The following is a 21,621-nucleotide window of genomic DNA, read 5'->3' as shown; positions in this document are numbered from 1 at the left end:
AGCAAAATAACAGGGTTGAAGAAATACATATATTTCCAGAGACTTCTTTGGCATCTCATGATGCTTATTGACCTCTTCTTGGAATAATATTTTCATTTTATTTATTTATTTTTTGTGTGGTGGTGGGGGGAATAAACGGTGCTAGGCAAGCATTTTACCACTGAGATACACTCCAAACCCCAGAATAATGTTTTTTGTTTGTTTTTGTTATTTGGTCTTGGAGTTTATGTTGTTGTTTCATTTGTTTTTGCAGTGTTGGGGATTGAACCCTAGTCTAACTTGTGCTACGCAAGTGCTCTACCACTGTTCTATAACCCTGGAATAATGTTGTTAAATGTGTAAAACAGGGCTGGGTTCAATCCCCAGTACCACATACACACACAAACAAAAGTGCAAAATATAGTAGAATTACAAAGGGTTTTGTGGATGGATAAGAAAACAAGTCCACAAATTATTATTTTTTATTTTTAAAATTTTGTTATTATTTTTTTGTACTAGGGATTGAACCCAGGGATGCTTTACCCAACTGAGCCATATCTCTATCTATCTATCTATATCTATATCCAAATATATATATATATATATTTTAGAGACGGGGTCTTTCTAAGTTGCTCAGGGCCTTGCTAAATTGCTGAGGCTGACTTTGAAACTGCAATCCTCCTGCCTCAGCCTCCCAAGTCACAGAATTACACCATGCCCAGCCACAAATTATGACTGAATGCATAAAATCAGGTTATAGAATCGTTCACAATAAGGTTGCATTTATGAAGAAAAAGAGAGGGAGGAGGAAAGGGAAAAAGAAAGGGGAGAAAGAATGAAGAAAACAAACAAAAAGAAAGAAAACTATCCCTTTGCACATAACTGACCTTACCTTCCATTCTATCTTGAAAAAGCCTGGCAAGTCAGTAGCTCCAGATCATGGTCCTCTTTGGTCCCTGGACAGGCCTCCTCATGTCACAGCCAAATAAAGCTCCTCATTCTTGTCACTGCCTCCCCCTTGCCTAGCAGTTGGGATTTCACCCTGGGCCTATCCTAAGGTGATAACCTCAATGTTATTGCTTAGCCACTGATTATCTTTGAATCTTCCTTCTCCATCAGATGAGGCTCTCTGCTCCTGTTCATTCTTCCACTGTCATAACAGCCTGAAAAAATTGGATCCTGAGTGGGTGTCTCTGCTCACTTTTTAGGAACTATTGGAAGGAGATAGAGCAGGGCAGCCTAGTTCCTTTAAAGTTGTCATAGCCTCCTCTGCCAACATCTAAAATGCTTGCTTGCTTCTCTTTCTCAAGGACAAAGAAGTCAGACTTGTCCTAACCTCTGACCTCACTTCTTCCACTCCCTGGGCTGAGGCCCAGACTTCCCGTCAGGCATCTTGCTACCTCTCCACCATCTGAAGTCCCTAGCTCTGCCCACCAGCTCCTCCACCTGTGCTCAGCACTCTGCAGGGACTTTGCTCCTTCAGAGACACCTTCCTCTCTGGCCTCAACTATTTCTTTCGTGCTACTAGGTCGTCCATCAGCAAATGCTTTTCATTTTCCCAACTCACAGTTCACAGAATAATCTCTCCTTTCTCAGGAATGTGTCAGTCTTTGCGTGTCCTGTTTCTAAGTCCTCCTTTCCCCTTACTCCCTAAAATTTTGCAACATGCTTCCATCACTCTGTGAACCTACCTTGCCAAAGAGTGTTCATGTGGCAGATGTTTATATCAAGTGCAGTTAGGCAGTAGAAAAACAAAAGTGACCAAACCAGTCCCAAATTCATGGCACTGGGACAATGAACACATACACAAATAAATAAACACATAATTAGAGTCAGGGAAGTTCTATGAAGGAAGCAAATAGAATGAGAGGACACAGAGTAACCGGGGAGAAGGGACAGAGTGTGTCTATTTCAAATAGGGTCGTCCAGGGAGGCCTGAACAAGAAAGAGCAAACCATCCAAAGAATAGGGAAAAGGACAGATCAGGTAGAGGGATAGAAGTGCAAAAACTTTGAGACAGCAAAAGCATTTATACTTGGCAGGAAAAAAAAAAAGAAGGCCTAGGGGTTTGAAGGAAAGCAAATGACAAGGAGAGTTTGCCAGGGTCAGAGAGGTTGTCCTTGGACAGGATCTGGTATCTATCTTTAAAAAGACCTTCAGGCTCCCTGGCTGTGTGGCGAATGAACTGTAGGGGGTGGGGAGAGTCAGAGAGGGCAACCGAGTTGTTAAGAGGCAATGCTTACTCAGTTTGGATGTCATCTCACATTTAATGCACGTGAAAAGAAACATTTGGATCATAACCTCTTCAAAACAAAACGACTAAAGCACCACTTTTCCCCATCTCTGTAAAAAAGGACCGTTCACTCAGACGTTTAAACCCAAGTCTTTGGTTCCATGCCTCTTTTTTCTCCCTCATCGTCTGCATCCATTCCTCTCCATCCTAAGGCAGCCATCACTTCCCATGGTGTTCCACCCAAGCCTCTTTCTCACTCTTCCTCCTCCCCTCTGTCTGCCACAGTCGATTCTCTAAGCAGGGGCCAGACATGCATTTTTTTTAAGAACACAGATCTCCTGTCACTCCCTAACATCCAGCACTCCATGATCTTTAAGGAGACCAACTGCCAAGAGGCAGGTCCTGGAAGAACCGAAGGCAAAGGAAAAGGGGTGGAGACCGACGGAGGGGGGCGGGACAAAACTCGTAGCACCGCCTCTCCCTCGAGCTGGCGCCCTTCCGGGCCTCGGAACTTTCCTTCCTGATGCCGCGGGGAACCTTTTCCAGTAGTACCTTCCGGTGTGGTCGGCCCCATTCATCGGGCTGCGCTGAGACTTTTCTCTTCCTCTTCCGGTCCCAACCGCTCCGGGAGCGGCGTCTCGCGGTGTGTTGTCTGCGCGGCATCTGGTGCCATCCGCGGCTTACCGGCGGACGTGGGGCGCGGAGCTTGGGGTGCCGGCCGCGGGGAAGCCAGGGGGATCGATTCTGTGGCTGTGGAAAGTGAAAACTACAGGGTGGGGGTGTTGCTCAAGAGGTGGATGGCGGAGGGAGGACCTCGGAATTGGTCGGGGAGCTCAATGTTTTGAGTTGGGGGAGTTGGTTTCAAGGTATCATTACCTGGGTTTGGTAGGCAGGAACTGACTTTGGGTCGTGTTAAGTGAGTCCATACTGGTGGAAGTCGCAAATATAATGCGTCTGTATTGCAGCCTCATGTTCCATCAGATCAGGGCAGCAGAGGTGGCCCATCCCGGAGAGGCCCTTCTTCCCCCAGTCCTTAATGCTACTTTTCTCCCTTGTGTTTTTTTATTGGTGCATTATAATTACACGTAATAGTGGGATTCGTTGTTACGTGTTCGCACATTCACACGATATAATAATGTAGTTTGGTCAGTATATTATCCCCCCTTAACTCTGCTCTTTTCCTGTAGGTGCAGACATGGCCAAGTCTAAGAACCACACCACACACAACCAGTGTAAGTTTCTTGGTCCCAGCTCTCTGCCCCATACCCTGGCAAAGATTGGTTTGGAGATACTAGAGCACAGTGAGGGTTTACCATTCTGGAGCTCATTTTGTTATTAGTGTTTTGAGATTATACGTTTTGGAGCCAAGTATCCAGTTGAGAAACCCAGGGTACTTTGTATTCAGTGGTAAGGAGTTTTTCAGTTCTCAAGAAGGTCTGCTCTGGGACATAATGGTTTTCCCAAGCCTACCAGGTTTGATACTGAGTAGTGATATTAGAGAGAATTTCTGCTCTAATTTCTTTCCTCCTCATCACCCCCAGCCCGAAAATGGCACAGAAATGGCATCAAGAAACCCCGATCACAAAGATATGAATCTCTTAAGGGGGTAAGTATGTGCATTGAATAACATAAAATGTCCCTTCCCAGCTCCAGGTGCATGTCCAGGACCTTTTTGTGTAGTACCCCCCACACACCTCCAATTCAGCCTCTGCCTAAGTACTGTTGTGAATTTCCTGCCCTGTTAAGGACACAATTTCGTTCTCTATATGCCAGACCTAATAAAGTTTTCCTTGGCTTTCCCAGCCCTCCATGTAACCTGCGTCCTGAGGGTACAATGGCCATTTCCCTTGCCCAGCCAGAGCCCTTAGGGGAGGGAGTCCTGCCTGTAGTGGGTACCTTAAGATCCTCTTCCATGATCTTTTATTGGGGGGGGGTACCCAGGATTGAACTCAGGGGCAGTTGAACACTGAGCCACATTCCCAGCCCTTTTTTGTATTTTATTTACAGACGGGGTCTCACTGAGTTGCTTAGCACTTTACTTTTTGCTGAGGCTGGCTTCGAACTTTCGATGCCATCCTCCCGTCTCAGCCTCCCAAGCTGCTGGGATTACGGGCTTGTGCTTGTGCCACTGTGCTAGGTGCTTTATGATCTTTATCTGATCAAGTACTATGCTTAGGGACAGTTTGACTCCCTTTGCCAGGAAGTTCTAGGGGAGAGCTGAGCCTCTCCCTACTCTGTTCCTCCCCAGAACTCTTGCTCTCTGATCTTTGGTGTGAATCTCTTGGACTAGGCTTGTTATTTAATTGATAGCTTCCTTTAAAGGGGAAGGGGGTTTCTCTGAGGGGTTGTCAAGGTGTGGGGGTGGTTTAGCTGAACTCCTGTAGGAAATTCATGCCTTACAACTTTGGCAGAGAGGTCAGCTTTCCTTTGTTCCTTCTATCAGCATTCACATTTAACTGTTAGCTCTACTAGGCTCTGGAGGTGTGGCCTTGAAAATGTGACTGCACACCATTAGCCAGGTGGAATATTGGCTCTTTGAGGGTGGGTGGTGGTTAAAGGATTGGCTATTTCCATATTTAAGGTTGATTTGATGCTATCTTTAGAGTACCTGGCACCCTTATAGAAGAGGACACCAGGGCATGACTTGGGGACTTTATATGCTGCCACTTATACCTTTCCTACTTTCCAGGTAGACCCCAAGTTCCTGAGAAATATGCGTTTTGCCAAGAAGCACAATAAGAAGGGCCTGAAAAAAATGCAGGCAAACAACGCCAAGGCCATGAGTGCACGTGCCGAGGCTATCAAGGCCCTTGCAAAGCCTAAGGAAGTTAAGCCCAAGATGCCAAAGGGTGCCAGCCGCAAGCTTGATCGCCTTGCCTTGCTAGCCCATCCCAAGCACGCAAAGCGTGCTCGTGCCCACATGGCCAGGGAACGCAAGCTCAGCAGGCCAAAGGCCAAAGCCCAAGCCAAGACCCAGGCTGCAACTCCAGCTCCAGCATCGGCTCCGGCTCCAGCTCCTCCGGCTCCAGCTCCTGTTCCCAAGGGTGCCCAGGTCCCTGCAAAGGCTCCATAAAAAAATCCTCTGGGTATGAGGACAGAAGGACTGGTGTGACCCCCTGAGCCTCTGTCTATGGGAACTGGTGTCCTCCTGTGCTATTGTACAAATAAATCCAGAGGCAGGATCTTTTAGCCTGTGTCTGTTGTCCTGGGGTTGGGTGGGGTTGCTGCCTTCTTTGGTATGGGAACAGACTTGAGCCTTCTGTGGATGGTGGAATGTGGGTCAGTCAGGAAATGGCCAGAGCTTCAGCATAGGTAGGCACCTCTTTGCCTAGTTGGGTAAGCTGATAAAGAAAGGAAGGAGTCTGGAATGGGCCCCACTGAAGAATTCTCTACTTGAGCTGTTTTTTTGTTTTTAGTTTTTTTTGGTACCAGCCCTTTTTAATATTTTATTTAAGGACAGGGTCTTGCTGAGATCTTTAGTGTCTCACTAAGGTGCTGAGACTGCCTCAGCCTCCTGAGCTGCTGGGATTACAGGTGTGTGCCATTGTGACTGCTTATCTGCCTGCAGGGTCTTAATCCTCAGAGAAGTTAGGGGAATAAGTAGTTGTAATGAACATCTCCAGAGGCTTCCTATAGAAGGCACCATTTGGGTCATGTGTAGTAGTGCATAACTGTAATCTCAGCCACTTAGAATCCTGAAACTAGAAGGATCTCAAGTTCTGAACTAACCTCAGCAATTTAGTGCCCTAAAGATTTAGCAACACACTGTTTCTCAAAGGCTGACTTGGTGGTTCATGACCCTAGGATCAATCCCTGGTATAAAAAAAAGAAAAAATAGTATCAAGTAAAGCACTTTTACTTTTTTTTTTTTTTTTTTTTTTTGCTGGGGAGGGGGCAGAAGGACAAAGAAGTTTTGCTTTGCTAGCAAAGGAGGGGACTCCTATCCCAGAGGCTGTGATTGTGTACATTTTTCATCTTCAAAACCAGTTGAAGGGCTGGGGATGTGGCTCAAGAATAGGGCGCTTGCCTGGCATGTGTGCGGCCCGGGTTCCATCCTCAGCACCACTTACAAAGATGCTGTGTCTGCCAATAAATATTAAAATTCTCTCAAAAAAAAAAATCAGTTGAAGCCAGCCTCAGCAATTTAGTAAGATATCTTAGTGGTGGAGTGCCCCTTGGTTCAACTTGAACCACATATAAACATTAAAAAAAGCATAGCCCAACCTTGGTCACTTCGGAGACTCAGATGGGGTATAACAGTACCCCATTTTATTGTCAAGAGTAATGGGTGCAGCCTGGGACATGTCCTCTCTGTTATATGGAGCATGGATGTCAGGTGGGTTCTTTGTCTTGTGAATTCAAGGAACAAAATTCATGATTGTAAGGATGAAAGTGAAGTAACAGGGTTTAGAGTAATAGGCACCATGTCCTGCTGGGAAGGTGGCAAGAAGAAGCCCCTGAAACAACCTAAGAAGCAGGCCAAGGAGATGGATGAGATAAGGCTTTCAGACAAAAAGAGGAGCAGAAGAAACTAGAAGCTAAAAGTGCAGGGAAGGGTCCCCTGGCCACAAGTGGAATTAAGAAATCTGGCAAAAAGTAAGCTGATTCTTGTGCTTGAAATGATGGTGACCGATGATTCCATTTCTATTTAGACATCAGGATCCCTGCTGTAACATCTTTTGTCACCTATAGCTAGAATTAAGTGTTGTGTTGGGATTATTTGTAAATTTAATAAACTTTTTTTTTAATGAGAATTTTTTTTAATATTTATTTTTTAGTTTTAGGTGAACACATAGTATCTTTATTTTGTTTCAATGTGGTACTGAGAATCTAACCCAGTGCCTCACGCATGCTAAGCAAGCGTGCTACCACTTGAGCCACATCCCCAGCCCCAAGAGAGAATTTTTTAATATTTTTTAGTTTTTGGTGGACACAACATCTTTATTTTAATTTTATGTGGTGCTGAGGATCGAACCCAGCACCCAGCACATGCTAGGCAAGTGCGCTACTGCTTGAGCCACATCCCCAGCCCAAAAATATTTTGTAAAATAATCACACACACACACAGTAATAGAGCTCCTGAGGGAGGGATCCCAAGTGAAGGGTATTTGTTGGTGTTTTATGGGCTTAGATCTGTTCCTATAGGTAACTGGTGGGATATAAGATTCAGAAAGGGGGCCAATCAACATATTTTGTCATCTTAAGAAAAATTTGGAGAATAGTGATTTCTAATCCTTCATTAGCACAAGGGTGGGGGTGAGGGCCTCTTGGCACAAGAGAAAGTACCTTTTGCAATTGTTTGTGTCTAGGGGCTGTTCTCACAGCTGGGACCAGCTGTCATGGGAAGCTTGATCCCCCAGTCTTCTCTCTACTTTTCCTGGGTGCCTATGGGTGATTTGTCTCACTACCCCTGAAGTAGGGTTACACAGGTGGCTAAGAAAGGCTGGAGGTAGCATTTGAACCCGGGTGGTCCATGTCAACCTCAGGAAGTAGGTTTTTTTTTTCAATGCCAGGTGGTAGCACTTAAACCCAGTTTATTTAGAATATCCAACCAAGAATGTATGCTAGCTCTGTGGGTAGCCACCTGCCCCGTGCCACGGAGTAAAATGCAGGGAAGTAGGAGCAAGTTTTGTGTGCTAAAGGTGGCTGATGACTTGCAAAGCAAGACCTCTGTCCAAATGCCCCAGATAGGTGGTGTAGTGAAAATAACCAGCTCCAATTGAGGGTGAGAGAAAGGCCAGACCCCCAACCTCAAGAAACTCCAGGTCAGGGGCTTCAGCTAGACATCACTGAGTTGACTCCATCTCCAAGCTCCAGTTAGGCCACCCTGTTGAAGTGGAGCTTCAGATTGTGCATCTCCAGTGTGACCTATGTCCCAAGGGCTACCCTGGGGGTTCAGCGAAGCAGAATCCTTGGTCTTTGCAACTGAGCAGGGGTCATTACGGTTGATAATCTTCAGACTTCCTTTCTGACCACAGCTATGTACTTAAAGTCATCCCTCTCCTCTGTCCCATGGTCATGGAGGCAGGACAGATCAATCAGGGAAAGGAGTAAGCTAAGCTTTTAGGGCCATAGCTAAGCCTGGGGCACTACCATGACTTTAAGAAAAGCCCTAGTATAGTATAAATATATGGGAACAAGCCACCAAAGATAGAAGGTGCCAAGAGACCAAAGAAAAGGCAACCAGGTTTGTATAAAATGCAATTTATTAGGGTTAAGGAAAGAAGCAGGTCTTGGGCAGCAACAGGAGGATCCCTGCACCCTGAGGCAGGAGGAAGGGGTTTATATGTCAAACTAAATAAAGGTAGCCCACACCCACAGCCAACTGGGATCTGCCTGGATTTTCTCAAAAAGAAGGAGGAGAAAAAGCAACAAAAACTAATATGTCAAATGTCAGTTAAGCTAGCTGACTACCTTAATGGCTTGATATATCCTATAGGTTTTGGAGTATATAGCAGGGTTCCAGGCAGGCAAATGGTTATAATCAAGATGGCTTTAGTTATATCAAATGGGATCCTGACAAGGGCTGACAGATTGAAACTCAACTCCTGGGCCCCTCTGCACACACTGATTCATGATCACTGGCCAGTCTGCTGGATCTATCAGGGCCCTACTCCCAACACAAGAGTCAGTGGGTTTTGACCAAACAGAACAACAACAACAAAAAAGGGTGCTCATACCTTGCAAGCTGTCTCTGCCTACCTACATCTGGCAGTGGCCCATCTGGTCCCAGGATCCTGAGTATATCCCCAGAAAGCCAGGAGTAGTTCCCTGAGACGCTAATCTTGGTATGCTCCTTTATGGTACTAGAGATTGAACCAGGGGTGTTCTGTGTCATAACTACATCCCCAGGCTTTGTTTGTTTTTTTGTTTTGAAATGGTTTTGCTAAGCCTGGCCTCAAACTTGAGATCCTCCTACGTTGGCCTCCTGAGTTACTAGCATTACACTTATGCCCTTTTGATGGGAACAGTATCCCTGACCTCACAGTCAGAATATGGTGGCCATTGAACTATGGCCCCTTGTTGCTAGGCAGATGTGGCTAGGACAGTGTGTTATGTCATGAGGGCACAGAGCCAAGCTGTTTCCTCATCTGTGAAACTGGGTTGGTAACAGCATGTCCCAGAGTAATAAGACTCCCTTCTCCATGAATGTGTGCAGTGTTAGTAGTTCAGGGGCTGCCTTTGTCCACACAGGCTACATTACTGGTCAGGAGAAGAGGAGGTCCTTGGCACTGGTTGGGATGAAAGCTCTGGGGCAGCCTGGAGGGTATGGGGCTCAGTTTTCTTTTTTTTTTTTCTTTGGTGGAACCCTTTTTTATTTTATTTTTTTTTATTGGTTGTTCACAACATTACAAAGCTCTTGACATATCATATTTCATACATTAGACTGAAGTGGGTTATGAACCCCCAATTTTACCCCAAATGCAGATTGCGGGGCTCAGTTTTCATTGGGCAGGGCAGGCACACTGGCCAGAACAGATAGCAAGCGTGTGTATATGTCAATCCCACGAAGGAACACGGTCTCATGCAACCGCTCATCATGGTCATGTAGCAGCACAGGTGTGCGGTTCATGGGTGAGAAGCCCAGAGCTGGGATCCCCACCTGAAGGAGCAAGAAGGAGCTGTTAGGGGGGAAGCCAGCATCCAGGCCAGCCCCTTGCCCATCCCCCAGTGCAATCAGCTCACCGCACGGAGATAGCGGCTATCAGTGGCAGCAGGGAAAATCTCCGGCTCTAGAGTGAGGTTCCTGCAGAGGGAAGAGCCTGATGAATAAAGGGGGACAGAGGAGATGGCAAGGGAAGAATTCAAGGGGAAAAGGAAGGCAGGGAGAAAAGCAGGGGAGGGGTAGCAAGAAGGAGAGGAACAGGTTGCTGGGTTGGGTGAGGGCTGGTGGGTATGCTTACATGTCCTTGCAGACCCGGTTAAAAGCCGCCCACCAGGGGTTTGCATCATCAATAGGTGTCACTCGGGGCTTCATCCACCTCTAAGGGAGGGGAAGGAAAGCAGGATCAGGACAGAGGCCTGGGCATCTTGCCCTGTTTCTAAGAGTAAGCCATGTCTGGCACAGAGCACAACTCTTTCCATCTACCAGAGACATCCAGGTGGCCAGTGCAGCCACAGGACCTCTTCCAGGACCTCAAATGCCCTAGGTGGTCTGGGACCTTTCCACAACGTCCATCCACTTACCTTCTGTCTATCCTTCAGAGCCTAGCCCAAGTGCCCCTTCCTTAAGATGGCTCCCCCAGACCACTGGTCCAATGCCAGATTAAATGTTCTGAGTTCCCCCCTTTTCCTGGATCAAATGTGTACACACTCATATCAAAGCAATATTAAGTAAATATTTGACTTATGTCTATCTCTCCCCTTCATGTTCTAAGGACCATGAAGGCAAGCAATAAGCCTAATTTATCTCCCCACTGTATTTCCCAGCACCCACAATGGCCTTTACACCTAACGCTCATTGAATGATAAAATGTCTATTTTGGCTAAAGAAATGCCTGAATATATGTAGACACACCAAGCATACACTCCTACACTCACACATTTGGTAAGCCCAGTCGTCCCCAGCCCCCAGACTACCCCATCATGGATAGGTCCCAAGGTGATACCTGAGCAAACTCGAAGGTGACACCCTCACCAGCTGCCTGGCACCAGCTCTGTAGCTGCTTCTCAAAAGCCTGAGAGAAGGGAAACAAGATGATCTCTTAGGCTTTTGCTGAGCCTCTAGGGCACGATTAAAGATATGATTAAAGATGCAGGTTCTCTCCCTCTAACCCAGGTAGAGTCAGCACCTGCAGGTCCACATCTGGTGCCAAGCGGAAGTCAAAGCTGGCGCTCATAGTGGCGGGTACCACATTATAAGCCACACCACCCTCTAGCTTAGTCAGGTTCACACAGGTTACGGCCCCCTCCTTCAGATGAGGGTTTGACTGCAGCCTTTAGTTGGGGGAGAAACAAATAAAAGAAAGTGGCTCAGCCTCCCTCTCCTCTTGCACTGCCCCCCAAGGGCCACCTCCATCCCACCTCATTCCCAGGCCGCCTTACCTCTGCCTTTCCTTCTCCCGGAATGCCAAGATGGAGCTCACAACTTTGTGCTAGAAGAGCGTGAAGTGAGATGTGAGAGTGGCCCCAGGATGGAACCTCCCAAACACCCAGATTCTCCAAGGACTATGTACCAGCTTCTCTGCTGCTGTGTCCTCAATGAAGCGTGACCCATGGCCTGGCCTCCCAGAGCTGGTAAACCGCACCCCTGGGAAGATGTAGAGGGAAAAGAATATTTCCAGCACATGAGAGGGCTGGAGATGCAGTCATCCCAGGTATCTCCCTTATTCCAAGCACCTCTGTCAGGACCCTGTCCTGCTTGGAATCACAGCATACAGCTATTCCTGCCTATAGTCAGAACTTGCCCTCAGAAGCTCAGGAAAGAGGAGACCAGGCAGGAAGGGGTAAGAGGCAGAGGCCCTGGCTTCAAGGCCTATTCAGAACTCAACGGGATTTGTGATCCTTTGTAGGCCGATGCTCTTTTTGATCATCCACATATATAGCAAACCCTCCCTCCAAGCTCACCCATACTCACACCAGAGGCTCCGCTCACTATAAAAGACAGTGAAGGCATCAGTGGGGTTAGCCAGGCCTGAAGGGGAAAAGGAGGTTCAGAAAATGGAGTGACTCAGCCCCCACTAGCAGCCTCCATACCCCCATCCTGGCTGATCAGAGGCTTACCAACCTACTCACCCTCATCCAGGGCAAATCCCACCCTCAGGGCCTGGAACTCAGGCCGCTGTACGAGCAGCTCCATGCCTTTGTGACCTCCGATTTCCTCATCTGTAAAAACACAGGGACTTGTGATAAGGGGACTGCTCCCTGACACTCCCCTTCAACCCCAAAGCTGCCCTCCTTCATAAGTCACTCCTACCAGGCACAAAGGTCATGTGGATGGTTCTAGGAAAACGGTGGCCCTCAACCTTCAGCCTTCTCACAGCTTCCAGGTACCTGAGGGGGCATAAGCCAAGTGCTGCAGGAGCTACAGATGCTTATTAGAATGGCCCAGCAGAAGGGCCAAGCTGGGCTAGCAAGGTGCAGTCCTACCTTGCCATGATCTAGCAAGGGCTCCAGAAAGTCCCTGCCCATCTCTGAACCTCAGTCTTCCCATCTGTTCAATGGTCATGGAAATAATTTTGCCCAAGCAGTGAGGACACTGCAGGGGACTGGGAATAGAGGACACTCACTGGATGCTGACACTCTTCATGTCTTGGGTGCCCCTGGCATAGATGTAGCCCTCAGAATCCTTGAAGGCCTCAAAGGGGTCATGACTCCAATGTTCCTAGGGATAGGGATGGGGAAAAGAGGTGACAGAAAGGGTGGTAAGGAGTACAAAAGAGTACTGAAGAAGGTAGCTGATCACCATCTGGCAGAGTCAATGCTGGAAAAAGACTGCTTGAGTGGAGAAATGGCATACAGATGTCAAGAGTTAGTGCTGGGACCAGCAGCATGGATTTCTGAGGTCTACATCCTGTGAGTCCTCCAGGCATGCATATACCCCTCCACACATACCTTGAAGACAGGTACCACATCCATATGGGAGTTGAGCAAGATGGAGGAGAGTGTAGGGTTGGTGCCTGGCCAAGTTAGCACAGGGATCACATAACCAGGTGTCACCTAGAGACAGTCAAAAGAGAAGTTGGTCTATTCAGGGTGAGGAGGTGCCCCAGGCCCATTGCCCCTCTCCACCCAGGACTCCAGGCTCACCTCCACTTTCTGACAGCTCAGGCCTAGCTGGTGGGCTCTCTCCTCAAAAAAGGCCACAGCAGTGCCTGGGGGTATAGAGAATCTTGGGGCTGTTTCTGCCTACCCATGGCTCCCACCAGCCCAAGCAGCCAAAAAAAAAAAAAAAAAAAAAAAAAAAAAAAGATCCAGAGATGGGCTTCTGCTCCCCATCACAATTTCATAACCCTCAGAGACACCTGCATTTCTATCCCCAAGGAAAAAGATATTTTTGGCCAGTGTGCAACTTTGTGGAAGACAAGGGTAAAGTCCAGGATGGGAAGCAGGTGTTTTTCTTTGTGTGTATGTGATACTGGGGATTGAACTCAGGATCCTTGCTCATGCTAGGCAAATGCTCTACCACTGAGCCACATCCTTAGCCCTTTTAAAATTTTATTTTTAGACAGGGTGGCCTGGAACTTGCAATCCTCCTGCCTAAGCTTCCTGAGGAGCTAGGATTACAGGTGTGTGCCACCATGTCCAGCCGCAGGTGTTATTCTTTAAAAGATGAGGAAATTATGGCCCAGAGACTTGAAAAGATTCACCCAACATCTCTCAGCTGACAAACTATTGAGCAGAAATTTGGACCCATGTACACAATCCCAGCTACCAAGCTTGATCCCTGAGGGCCTTTATCCAGCCCCAGTAAACTCTTTGAAGGGCCTTTCCCCAACCACTCCTGCTCTGGGAAGTGGTTCCCTAACCAGTTGCTAGGAGTAACATTTGGAGCAACACAGCTTTTGGGAAAAGGGCGGTCAACAGTAGAAGTGACATCTCATCTGTTGACACAGGGAATGAAGGAGTTGGAGGTGGTTAGAGCACAGGCCCTGGGACCACCGTGTTCTCACCATAGTCGGGATTAGGGTGGACAGTGCGGATGCGCAGGTACTGGCGGAACAGCGTCACAGATGGGTGCTCAGACTCAGGATCCTTGCTGGCCATGGCTCCGATCGTGCGTGGTAAGCTGAGGGCAAAGTGAATGGAGAACTGACCCTACCTGAACAAAGGGCTTCCCCACCGAGGCTCCCCAGAAGTTCTAAAGGAGAGGACACCTTATTTTGGAGCCCCTATTCTGCCCGCTTTCAACGCATATTCTTATTTAATTCCCCAAAGAGCTCCAGGAATTTTGTGTCCCTCAATGCCCACTTTATAGAGAAGAAAGGTGAGGCTCACAGAGGTTCGGGGACAGCCAGAGAGTTGCTGAGCCAGGTTTGAATATGGACTTTGTTCCCCACGCCCTGCTCAAGAACCCCAAACACCTCTAGCCCTAGCCAAGACACCCAACCTTTCTTTCTCCTGGTCTTGGGCCCGCATTCGCCTTTCAGCTCCCGCTGCGAGAAATGTGGCGGGGACTCCGGGTCCAGCAAGGTCGCGAGATCAAAACTGCCCTAATCCGCTCACCACTTGGCCCAAAGCCGGGTCGCGGGGCGGATATCGCAGATTGCAAGTCACAACCTTCCCACTCCCTGCGACAGTGTAGGCGCCTAGGTCCGGGTCCTCCACGGAGCAGGACCTCCACTGAGTTATTGGAGGCTTGAGTCCAGGATCCCGCCCCCTGGGCAGCTCGGGCCGCCGCCAGCTCCGCCCCACAGGCGGCACGCTGGAGGCTGGCTCCACCCCGAGAAGGTTCCGCCCCCAGAGGACACCTCCTTCCCCTCCAGCCTCCAGAGGAGGTCCTAGGAGAAGAGGGCGGTCCCTGACTCTAAAAGTGGCCGCTGCGGTGTTGAGTAAGAAGTAGCTCTCAGGGCGCAGGGCTGCAAAGGGCTGCAAAGTAGCTCTCAGGGCGCAGGGCTGCCTGTTTCCCCACCCCCTCCCGCAAGACTTCAACCGCTCTCCTTTTCGTGCTTCAGCGGATCAAGAAGATTCTCCCGTGCCTCATCTCCATGTTTAGTAAGGTTGTTGGTTAATATCTACCTGTTCCACACTGTGACCTCCAGGAAGCTGGTCCACGTGTCCGCAGGATTCTGACCCTGGTCAGGCACAGAACAGCTGTCCAGACAACGTACCAGGAATGAAGGATACATGGCATTGTTGGGAATATGTGTGACTGTGTGAATGTGCCACGGTGTGGGCAAACCTGTGTATCAGTGGACATGACCATATGTGTGACAATATACATGTGAGTTAGTGAGTGTGATGGGATGTCACTGAAAAAGATACAATCCTGACGCCATATGACAGTGAGACGTGGGGGAAACAGCACACTCTTGGCTGCCCCTGTGCCAAACTAGCGTTTCTTCACCCAACAGAGACGGGGAAACAGACATAGAGGTACCCTTGGCCACCTGCATGTGCACTCTTGTGTAACTGGCTGCTCTTTGCACTCTCAACCAGTTCTCTCTCTGCTCCAGTGGCTGAGTCAGCTTGGCAGCCCACAGGAGTGGAAAACTTCAACCCCTGGACCAAGAAAGCAGTCTGGAAGGGTAAGGGAACGGCCCATCCCATCCTTTCTGGGGTTGAAGTCTCTGGATGTTCACCCACACATAACAAAGGAGCAAACAGGCTTGTGATTCAATAGCAATGCTGTTTTAATTCTTAAACCAGTTTCCCCATACTTCTGTCTACACACTCTACATTCCAAACTCAGCTCAGCTACCCAGATCCTGGATTTCCCACCAATCTCAGTGGTCATACAGCAGCATTAACATGCACTCCTGCTTTCCCCATCTCCACATGACCAAATGCTTTACTTACCAGACACATTCAATCCTACAACTTCCCTCCGAGCTAGATGTTACTATCATGTCTGTTTAACAGATGCCTAAACTAAGGCATACAGAAGTAAGTCGTACAGTGAGGAAGTGGCTCACTCTTAGATCCACAGGGTTCTGGAGCACCCCTCACCAACCCCAGCACCCGCCCCTAAACAGTCCCAAACTTGCTTCCCACTCCCACCTCTCTGGAAGCACACCAGGAAAGAGAGCCTGTTACTCTCTAGGCAAAACAAATATGCTTTTCTTTATTGTGCCTGTGAAGTGAAATGAGACATCCTGGCTGGGCCTGCCCCTTGGGCCTGGCTGGGCCTGCATCCCTGGTGGGGAGAGAGTGGTGGTCCAGACCCTCCTAGCACAGGACAGGCCTAGTGCTTTGGAAGTGGGTTAGTTCAAGACAAATGGTCAAGAAAGTCAAGGAGGACGAGATGGAAGTCTTGTGGCTTGTGGAGGTAGCAGGCATGGCCTGCGTTGTGTATCTTCACCACAGAGTGATTGGGCAGGTGGCGGAGCTGCTGCAGTGACTCTTGAGCCAGTTTGTGGTCGAGCTCCCCATACAGGATCAGGGTTGGGGTCTGCAGGGCAAGGCAAGAGGCTGTGATCCTGGAGACAGGTGAGGATCTGATCCCCAAGTTATTATCTTAGGAAGACTTTCTGAATCCCCACCTCCTCCATTCAAAATCACCATTAGAGACATGTCCCACCAAGTAAGACTTGAGTCCTGACCGCCCCCTCCATGTCACAAATTAGGGAGAGGGTGCCACAGTGACCTTTGAAGATCCTTATTCTAGTACCTTCACAGCCCAGAATTGTTCCTGGTTGTAGTTCTGGGTGGAGGTGGGAGCGATGGGCACGAATCCACGTAGCTGGTGGTGGCTTTGCATCAGGAAGGGCAGGGAGTAGTGGCCACTCAGTGAGGGGCTCACTAACACAGCATTCTGCACCTCCAGGTCCCGCAAGACTCGCTCCAGCAGCTCTGCCCTCCCTGCTTCTGTGCTTACTTCCTTTGAAGGTGCTGAGTTCCCGAAACCTGGGAATGCAGCAAGTACTAGATGAAGGTGAATCTGGACTTCTTTCCCACCACAGTGTAGAAGACATGGGGACCAATGGCACATGGTACATGCTACCCCAAACTTCCTAGAAGCAATTTTTTTTTATAATGTAATAGGCCTGCTAGGAAAAATATCTTTTAGCCAGGCACAGTGGCACATGCCTGTAATCCCAGCCACTTGGGAGGCTGTGGCAGGTGTATCACAAGTTTGAGTCAAGCCTCAGCAATTTAGTGAGATCTAGCTTAGTGAGTTCTAGTCAGGGATCTAGCTTAGTGATAAGAGTACCCTGGTCTCAATCTTCAGTACCCGAAACAAACAAACAAAAATACCTGACAATACCCAGTTTGGGGGAAAGATGTAGAAAAACAGGCACTTTGATATATGACTAATGGGAGAATAAATCTGCACAGCTCTTTGGAGGGTGAGGTAGTATTTTTCAGAATTTTAAAATGTGTATCCTTTGATCCATCAATTGTTCTCAATAACTACCCTAAAAAAAGTATTGCCTCCATGCTTAAAGAAGCATGTCCAGGGGCTGGGGATGTGGCTCAAGTGGTAGCACGCTCGCCTGGCATGCGTGCGGCCCGGGTTCGATCCTCAGCACCACATACAAACAAAGATGTTGTGTCTGCCGAGAACTGAAAAATAAATATTAAAAAAATTCCCTCTCTCTCTCTCTCCCCTCTTAAAAAAAAAAAAAAAAAAAAAAAAAGAAGCATGTCCAAAAATGTTTTACTCTTGAGGATTTCAACTGACATTGAAAACTCTAAATCAATCTACATATCCACCAGTAGAGGAATGGCAGACAAAGGAGGTTTGCAGGGACCAGCATGATCCAGGAATCATAGTGTAGGGGGAGAAAACCAAATTGCAGACAGACTTGCAGAGCCAGCAAGACACTAATCATGTTTTCAATCTCCACCACACTATCCTGCATACCATCTGTGTTTCTATGTGTGGAAATGCTGAGGAGAGGGGTCTAGCACCGCCGCCAACTGCTTAGAGAGGGAGTGAAAGTGGCACAATCTCTGAAGGCTTCACTGTTTTTTTGTTTTTTTTTAATGACAAAAATGACAGTATCAGTTAAGGGTGTAGCTCAGTGGAAGAGCATGTGCTTAGCATGCATTCACGAGGCCTGGGGTTGAATCCCCAGTACCAAGGAAAAGAGGAAGTGTCACAGGGGTGGTGGTGATGAAGAATTGATAGCACAAGTCATTTGTGTAGTTAAAAAAACCAAAAAGCCACAGAGTTTGTGAGTCATATTTCTATTTGCTCTGACATACAAACACACTGTAATTTTCAAGGAAAACAATATAAATACACATTTTCATGGTGACATATTATGTTGTGACCTGCCACTGCTTATCCAGACACTGGGGTCCAGAGGCCCCCAAGCCATACCTTAAGGCTTCCCTACCCTTCCAATTTCCCCTTCTGGGAAGCTGCCCCTTTGTAATTGCTATGTCCTACCTCCCTAGATCTAAGGGTGGGGGTGCTCACCTGGAAGGTCAAGGGCCACAGACCGGTAGCCCCTCCGTGATAATAGCTGCAGTGTGCCCAGCTGCTCCCATGTGTGGGAGTTAAAGGCCTTTCCATGAAGCAGCACCACCTCCACCCTGCAAGCACACAGGGAAATATATCCTGAGACCTGGGGCAGCCTACTGTTCTTTCTCCCTAAGTTTTTCCCTTTGCTTTTGTAGGTCCCAAGCACCCTGAGTCAGGCTGGGGTCCTTCAGGTCTACACCCACCTGTGTGTCCGATGGAGTGGAACCACCTCACGGTAAAAGATGGGGGTGTTTCCTGGGGTAAGACCAACCAGGACTGTGACATTGGGGTCTCCCAAGAGCCAGGAAGTTTGCTCAGGGGGGCCAGGCAGTCCCACATACAATAGCACCAGGAACAATAATACACCTAGGCCCAGCAGAGCAGCCTTGTACTGGCTCACGCAGATCTGTACCGCAATCTGGAGGAGGAGGGAGAAGGAAAAGAAGCAAGGCTGAGCCCCTACAAGGTGTCTGGACCCATCCCTAAACCCCAACCTGAAGTCCCTACAGAGAAAGATCTGCAACTCTGGCCCTTCCTTTGCTCTGGACAAAAGACTGGGGGTTCAATACCCAGCCACTCCATATGCCAGGACAAAGGCCCAAAGTGTGAGGAGGTGCATCTGAGTTGCCCCTCTAGCACACATCATCCCTGACAGTTAAACTTACTTCAAGCACTGATGACAGCAGGCTCCTGCTCAGCCCCCCACAACAAGGAGGTCCATAAAGAACACTAAAGAAGATATAATTACAGGTCTCTTACAAATGAGGAAATTCAGGTTTGGAGAGGTGAATTCTATTGCTCAAGTAGCACAAAGCGGGAACTGGGATTTTAACCCAGGGCTGGACTCCTAACCACCAGGTCACACTTGGTTTGGAAGAAGGAAAGCCTGGAAATGGGAGGCAATGGATGAACTGAAGCCCCCCTACTGGATAGAGTGGTGAGGGCTATCCAAGGAGGAAGACTATTTGAAGAGACCACCCTCTGAGGGCAGGCTCGGAAATAGTTCATTTTATTATTCTGTATATAATACTGCTAAACTCAGAATGTGTTTTATGGTTGATGGGAATATTTAATGGCTGACCACAGCTGTTTTGAGGAAGCTCACAGAGAATGTTGGTGATGGAGGAAATGCAGAGGCCTGAGTCGGTGTGGGGCCAGGGAGGAGCGTGGTTCACCTAGAAATGGAAAAGGCAGCTGGAGGTTGGAGAGATGAATGTCTCCACCCCCATATACAGACACACATACAGCTTCACACCAAATGACCTGCTTCATGGACTCCTCCAGTACAGGGCCTTTGCCAGCCCAGGGACAGAGCCCAAGCAGGTCAGGTAGAGCTGGCTTTACAACAGGTCTCTGCCAATTCCTGACCCTGAGTCTTCAGTATATCAGTAAAGTGGGATAATTCTGGTTGCTCTCTCAAGTCTCCTGTGAGATTTAAATAATACAGGGGACTTAAGAGAAGGTGGGCTCTGTCCCTGTCATCATTTCTTGGGCCTAGGATGAACACAGCCTGCCTTCTCCTAGGATTCTAGTAAATAATCTTTTTTTTTCCTTTTCTTTTCATATTTATCTTTTAGTTGGACACAATTTATTTATTTATTTATTTATTTTTATGTGGTGCTGAGGATCGAACCCAGGGCCTCGCATGTACTAGGGGAACGCTCTACTGCTGAGCCACAACCCCAACCCCATCTAGTAAATAATCTTTATTGAGCACCAGCTAGGTGCCAGCTAGAATTAGCTGGAGTCCACTCTTGGATCTCTCACACACCTCTGGGGGACATTTGGAGGGGATGTCCTTCCCCTGCCCCCACTCCCACGCCTACCCTCCAGGTTCCGGAGTTAAGTGGTGGGTAGGTAATGGCAGTTGCACTGGTGCTGATGGAAAACCAGGAGCCAGGTGGAGAAACAGCGGGCTCTTCTTCCTAGTCACGAACAGCAATAGGACGCATACCCACAACCTAGCACCTACAACGTAGCGTTAGTCTGGATTCCTACTATACTGAGCTTTGGGGTCGGACCCCTCCTGGCTGTTGAGTCTGCTGAAAAGTTGCAGCGCCTCTCGCAGGAGGGAGGGGCAGGGCTTTGGTCGTTGCTTTGGCAATCCAGGGTGCAGCCCTTCTAGACTGTTGCAGCTGCAACCGGTGGCTCTAGAGATGGGGTTGGGATGGGGTGGGGTGCAGAACAAGCTGCCCTTTAGGCCACCGAAACACGTGTCGACAGTGACACTCACGTGTCCATACGTGCACACAGTCTTGCCCCTGTACCCTTTTCTTTTGCACGAACTATTCCCTGTACATGCAGAGTCCTTGCACACTTATTGGTCCTTGCACAATCAATCCCTTGCAATAACACTCTCAAAATCACGCACACAGTCAGGCATCAGGAAGGCGGACAGTGAACTGGCACACTCTTTCAGAAGGACTTGTACAGGGCGCTCTGGCACATGCCTGTAATCCTAGGCACTTGGGAGGCTGAGGTACAAGGATTACAAATTCGAGGACAGCCTGGGCAAATAAGCAAGACCTTATCTCAAAGTAAAAATAAAAAGGGATTGGGGATGTGGCTCAATGGTAGAGCCATTGCATGATATGTGCGAGGTCCTGGGTTCAAATCCCAGTATGGCAAAATAATAATTAATAATAATAGTAATAATAATAATAATAATGTTTAAAAACCCAAACAACCCACATGCAGACACTCAGAAATACCCAAGCACACAGTCACACATAGTCCTAAAACTACACACTCACATAAGAAACACAAGCACAGACAGATAATCACACTCCCACAGATAATCACACATAGAGAAATACCCCAAAGTAGACATACATAGACCCACGAATACACCGCCCCCACATCAGTACGAAGAAACAGACTGACAGATACACAAGCGGACACATACATATTCCCGGATTCCCAAGAATACAGCCTTCAGGCAGACACTTGCGAGCTCACACACACAACACGCGATCACAAGTACACTCCCAGACCCAGCGCGTGCCCCTTCAGTAGGACTCTGCCCCAGGAGGCCTGGGAAAGGTGGCCCGCCCCCGGGGCCAGCCTTCCTCCTTCCTCCCAGGGGACACTCACCGGGCCGACCCCGACGACCCGGCAAGCTACTGCGGGGCGGGCCCCGCCCCGGCGGAACCAAGAGCCAAACAGCGCCGCGGCCATGGCGTGGCCTCCGTCACTAGGTCGGCTGCTCCGTGACTAGGCAGTGACAAGTGAGGCTACCGAAGTGCGCCTGCGCACTCTGCAGCTGGCAGGCGGGGCTCCTACGTAGCAAATAGTTCCAGAGGAGGAGACTGGGGGTGGCGCCTCAAAGCACCAAGAC

General features: G+C 48.5%; 3 protein-coding genes, 1 long non-coding RNA gene and 1 pseudogene across 12 annotated transcripts; 2 read left to right on the top strand and 3 right to left on the bottom strand.

Moving 5' to 3' along the window:
- Positions 1–2,809: 2,809 nt before the first annotated feature.
- Positions 2,810–5,300, top strand: RPL29 (ribosomal protein L29). 4 transcript variants are annotated; one of them, XM_081302265.1, is made up of 4 exons: positions 2,810–2,855; positions 3,400–3,444; positions 3,754–3,818; positions 4,902–5,300. In XM_081302265.1, the coding sequence occupies exons 2-4, from the start codon at positions 3,408–3,410 to the stop codon at positions 5,283–5,285; spliced, it is 486 nt and encodes a 161-aa protein (XP_081158391.1). In that variant the 5' UTR covers positions 2,810–2,855; positions 3,400–3,407; the 3' UTR covers positions 5,286–5,300. The 4 variants fall into 4 exon arrangements, with proteins under 4 accessions (XP_081158391.1, XP_081158390.1, XP_081158392.1 ...); XM_081302264.1 differs by having other exon boundaries at positions 2,814–2,923; XM_081302266.1 differs by having other exon boundaries at positions 2,814–3,005.
- A 305-nt stretch (positions 5,301–5,605) lies between these two features.
- Positions 5,606–6,949, top strand: LOC308653613 (translation machinery-associated protein 7-like; annotated as a pseudogene). The gene has a single exon. The product of its transcript is annotated as a translation machinery-associated protein 7-like (transcript).
- A 1,451-nt stretch (positions 6,950–8,400) lies between these two features.
- Positions 8,401–14,521, bottom strand: ACY1 (aminoacylase 1; the record flags this gene model as incomplete). 2 transcript variants are annotated; one of them, XM_081300762.1, is made up of 16 exons in its annotated part: positions 14,262–14,497; positions 13,825–13,940; positions 12,962–13,026; positions 12,767–12,871; positions 12,442–12,536; positions 12,129–12,205; positions 11,948–12,037; positions 11,790–11,846; positions 11,389–11,462; positions 11,258–11,307; positions 11,005–11,149; positions 10,822–10,890; positions 10,117–10,196; positions 9,899–9,959; positions 9,660–9,815; positions 8,401–9,497 (listed from the first exon to the last, which is right to left on the bottom strand). In XM_081300762.1, exons 1-16 carry the CDS (start codon positions 14,288–14,290, stop codon positions 9,489–9,491), a joined length of 1,278 nt encoding a protein of 425 aa, XP_081156888.1. In that variant the 5' UTR covers positions 14,291–14,497. The 2 variants fall into 2 exon arrangements, with proteins under 2 accessions (XP_081156888.1, XP_081156889.1); XM_081300763.1 differs by lacking the exon at positions 8,401–9,497 and having other exon boundaries at positions 9,651–9,815; positions 14,378–14,521.
- A 959-nt stretch (positions 14,522–15,480) lies between these two features.
- Positions 15,481–21,530, bottom strand: ABHD14A (abhydrolase domain containing 14A). 4 transcript variants are annotated; one of them, XM_081300769.1, is made up of 7 exons: positions 21,190–21,206; positions 20,111–20,209; positions 18,950–19,013; positions 18,488–18,702; positions 18,240–18,355; positions 16,482–16,717; positions 15,481–16,262 (listed from the first exon to the last, which is right to left on the bottom strand). In XM_081300769.1, coding segments are annotated over exons 1-7 (915 nt in total). In that variant the 5' UTR covers positions 21,192–21,206; the 3' UTR covers positions 15,481–16,079. The 4 variants fall into 4 exon arrangements, with proteins under 4 accessions (XP_081156895.1, XP_081156894.1, XP_081156896.1 ...); XM_081300768.1 differs by lacking the exons at positions 18,950–19,013; positions 21,190–21,206 and adding an exon at positions 21,378–21,520; XM_081300770.1 differs by lacking the exons at positions 18,950–19,013; positions 20,111–20,209; positions 21,190–21,206 and adding an exon at positions 21,378–21,530.
- LOC308652746 lies at positions 19,105–19,703 on the bottom strand. The gene is made up of 3 exons (XR_014022895.1): positions 19,548–19,703; positions 19,390–19,459; positions 19,105–19,170 (listed from the first exon to the last, which is right to left on the bottom strand). It is a non-coding gene; the product is annotated as an uncharacterized lncRNA (long non-coding RNA).
- Positions 21,531–21,621: the final 91 nt, after the last annotated feature.

Source organism: Spermophilus citellus (assembly GCF_964194105.1).
Source record: "Spermophilus citellus genome assembly, chromosome: 7".
In the NCBI taxonomy this organism is placed as follows: Eukaryota; Metazoa; Chordata; class Mammalia; order Rodentia; family Sciuridae; genus Spermophilus; species Spermophilus citellus.
This window is presented reverse-complemented; position numbering and strand designations above follow the sequence as displayed.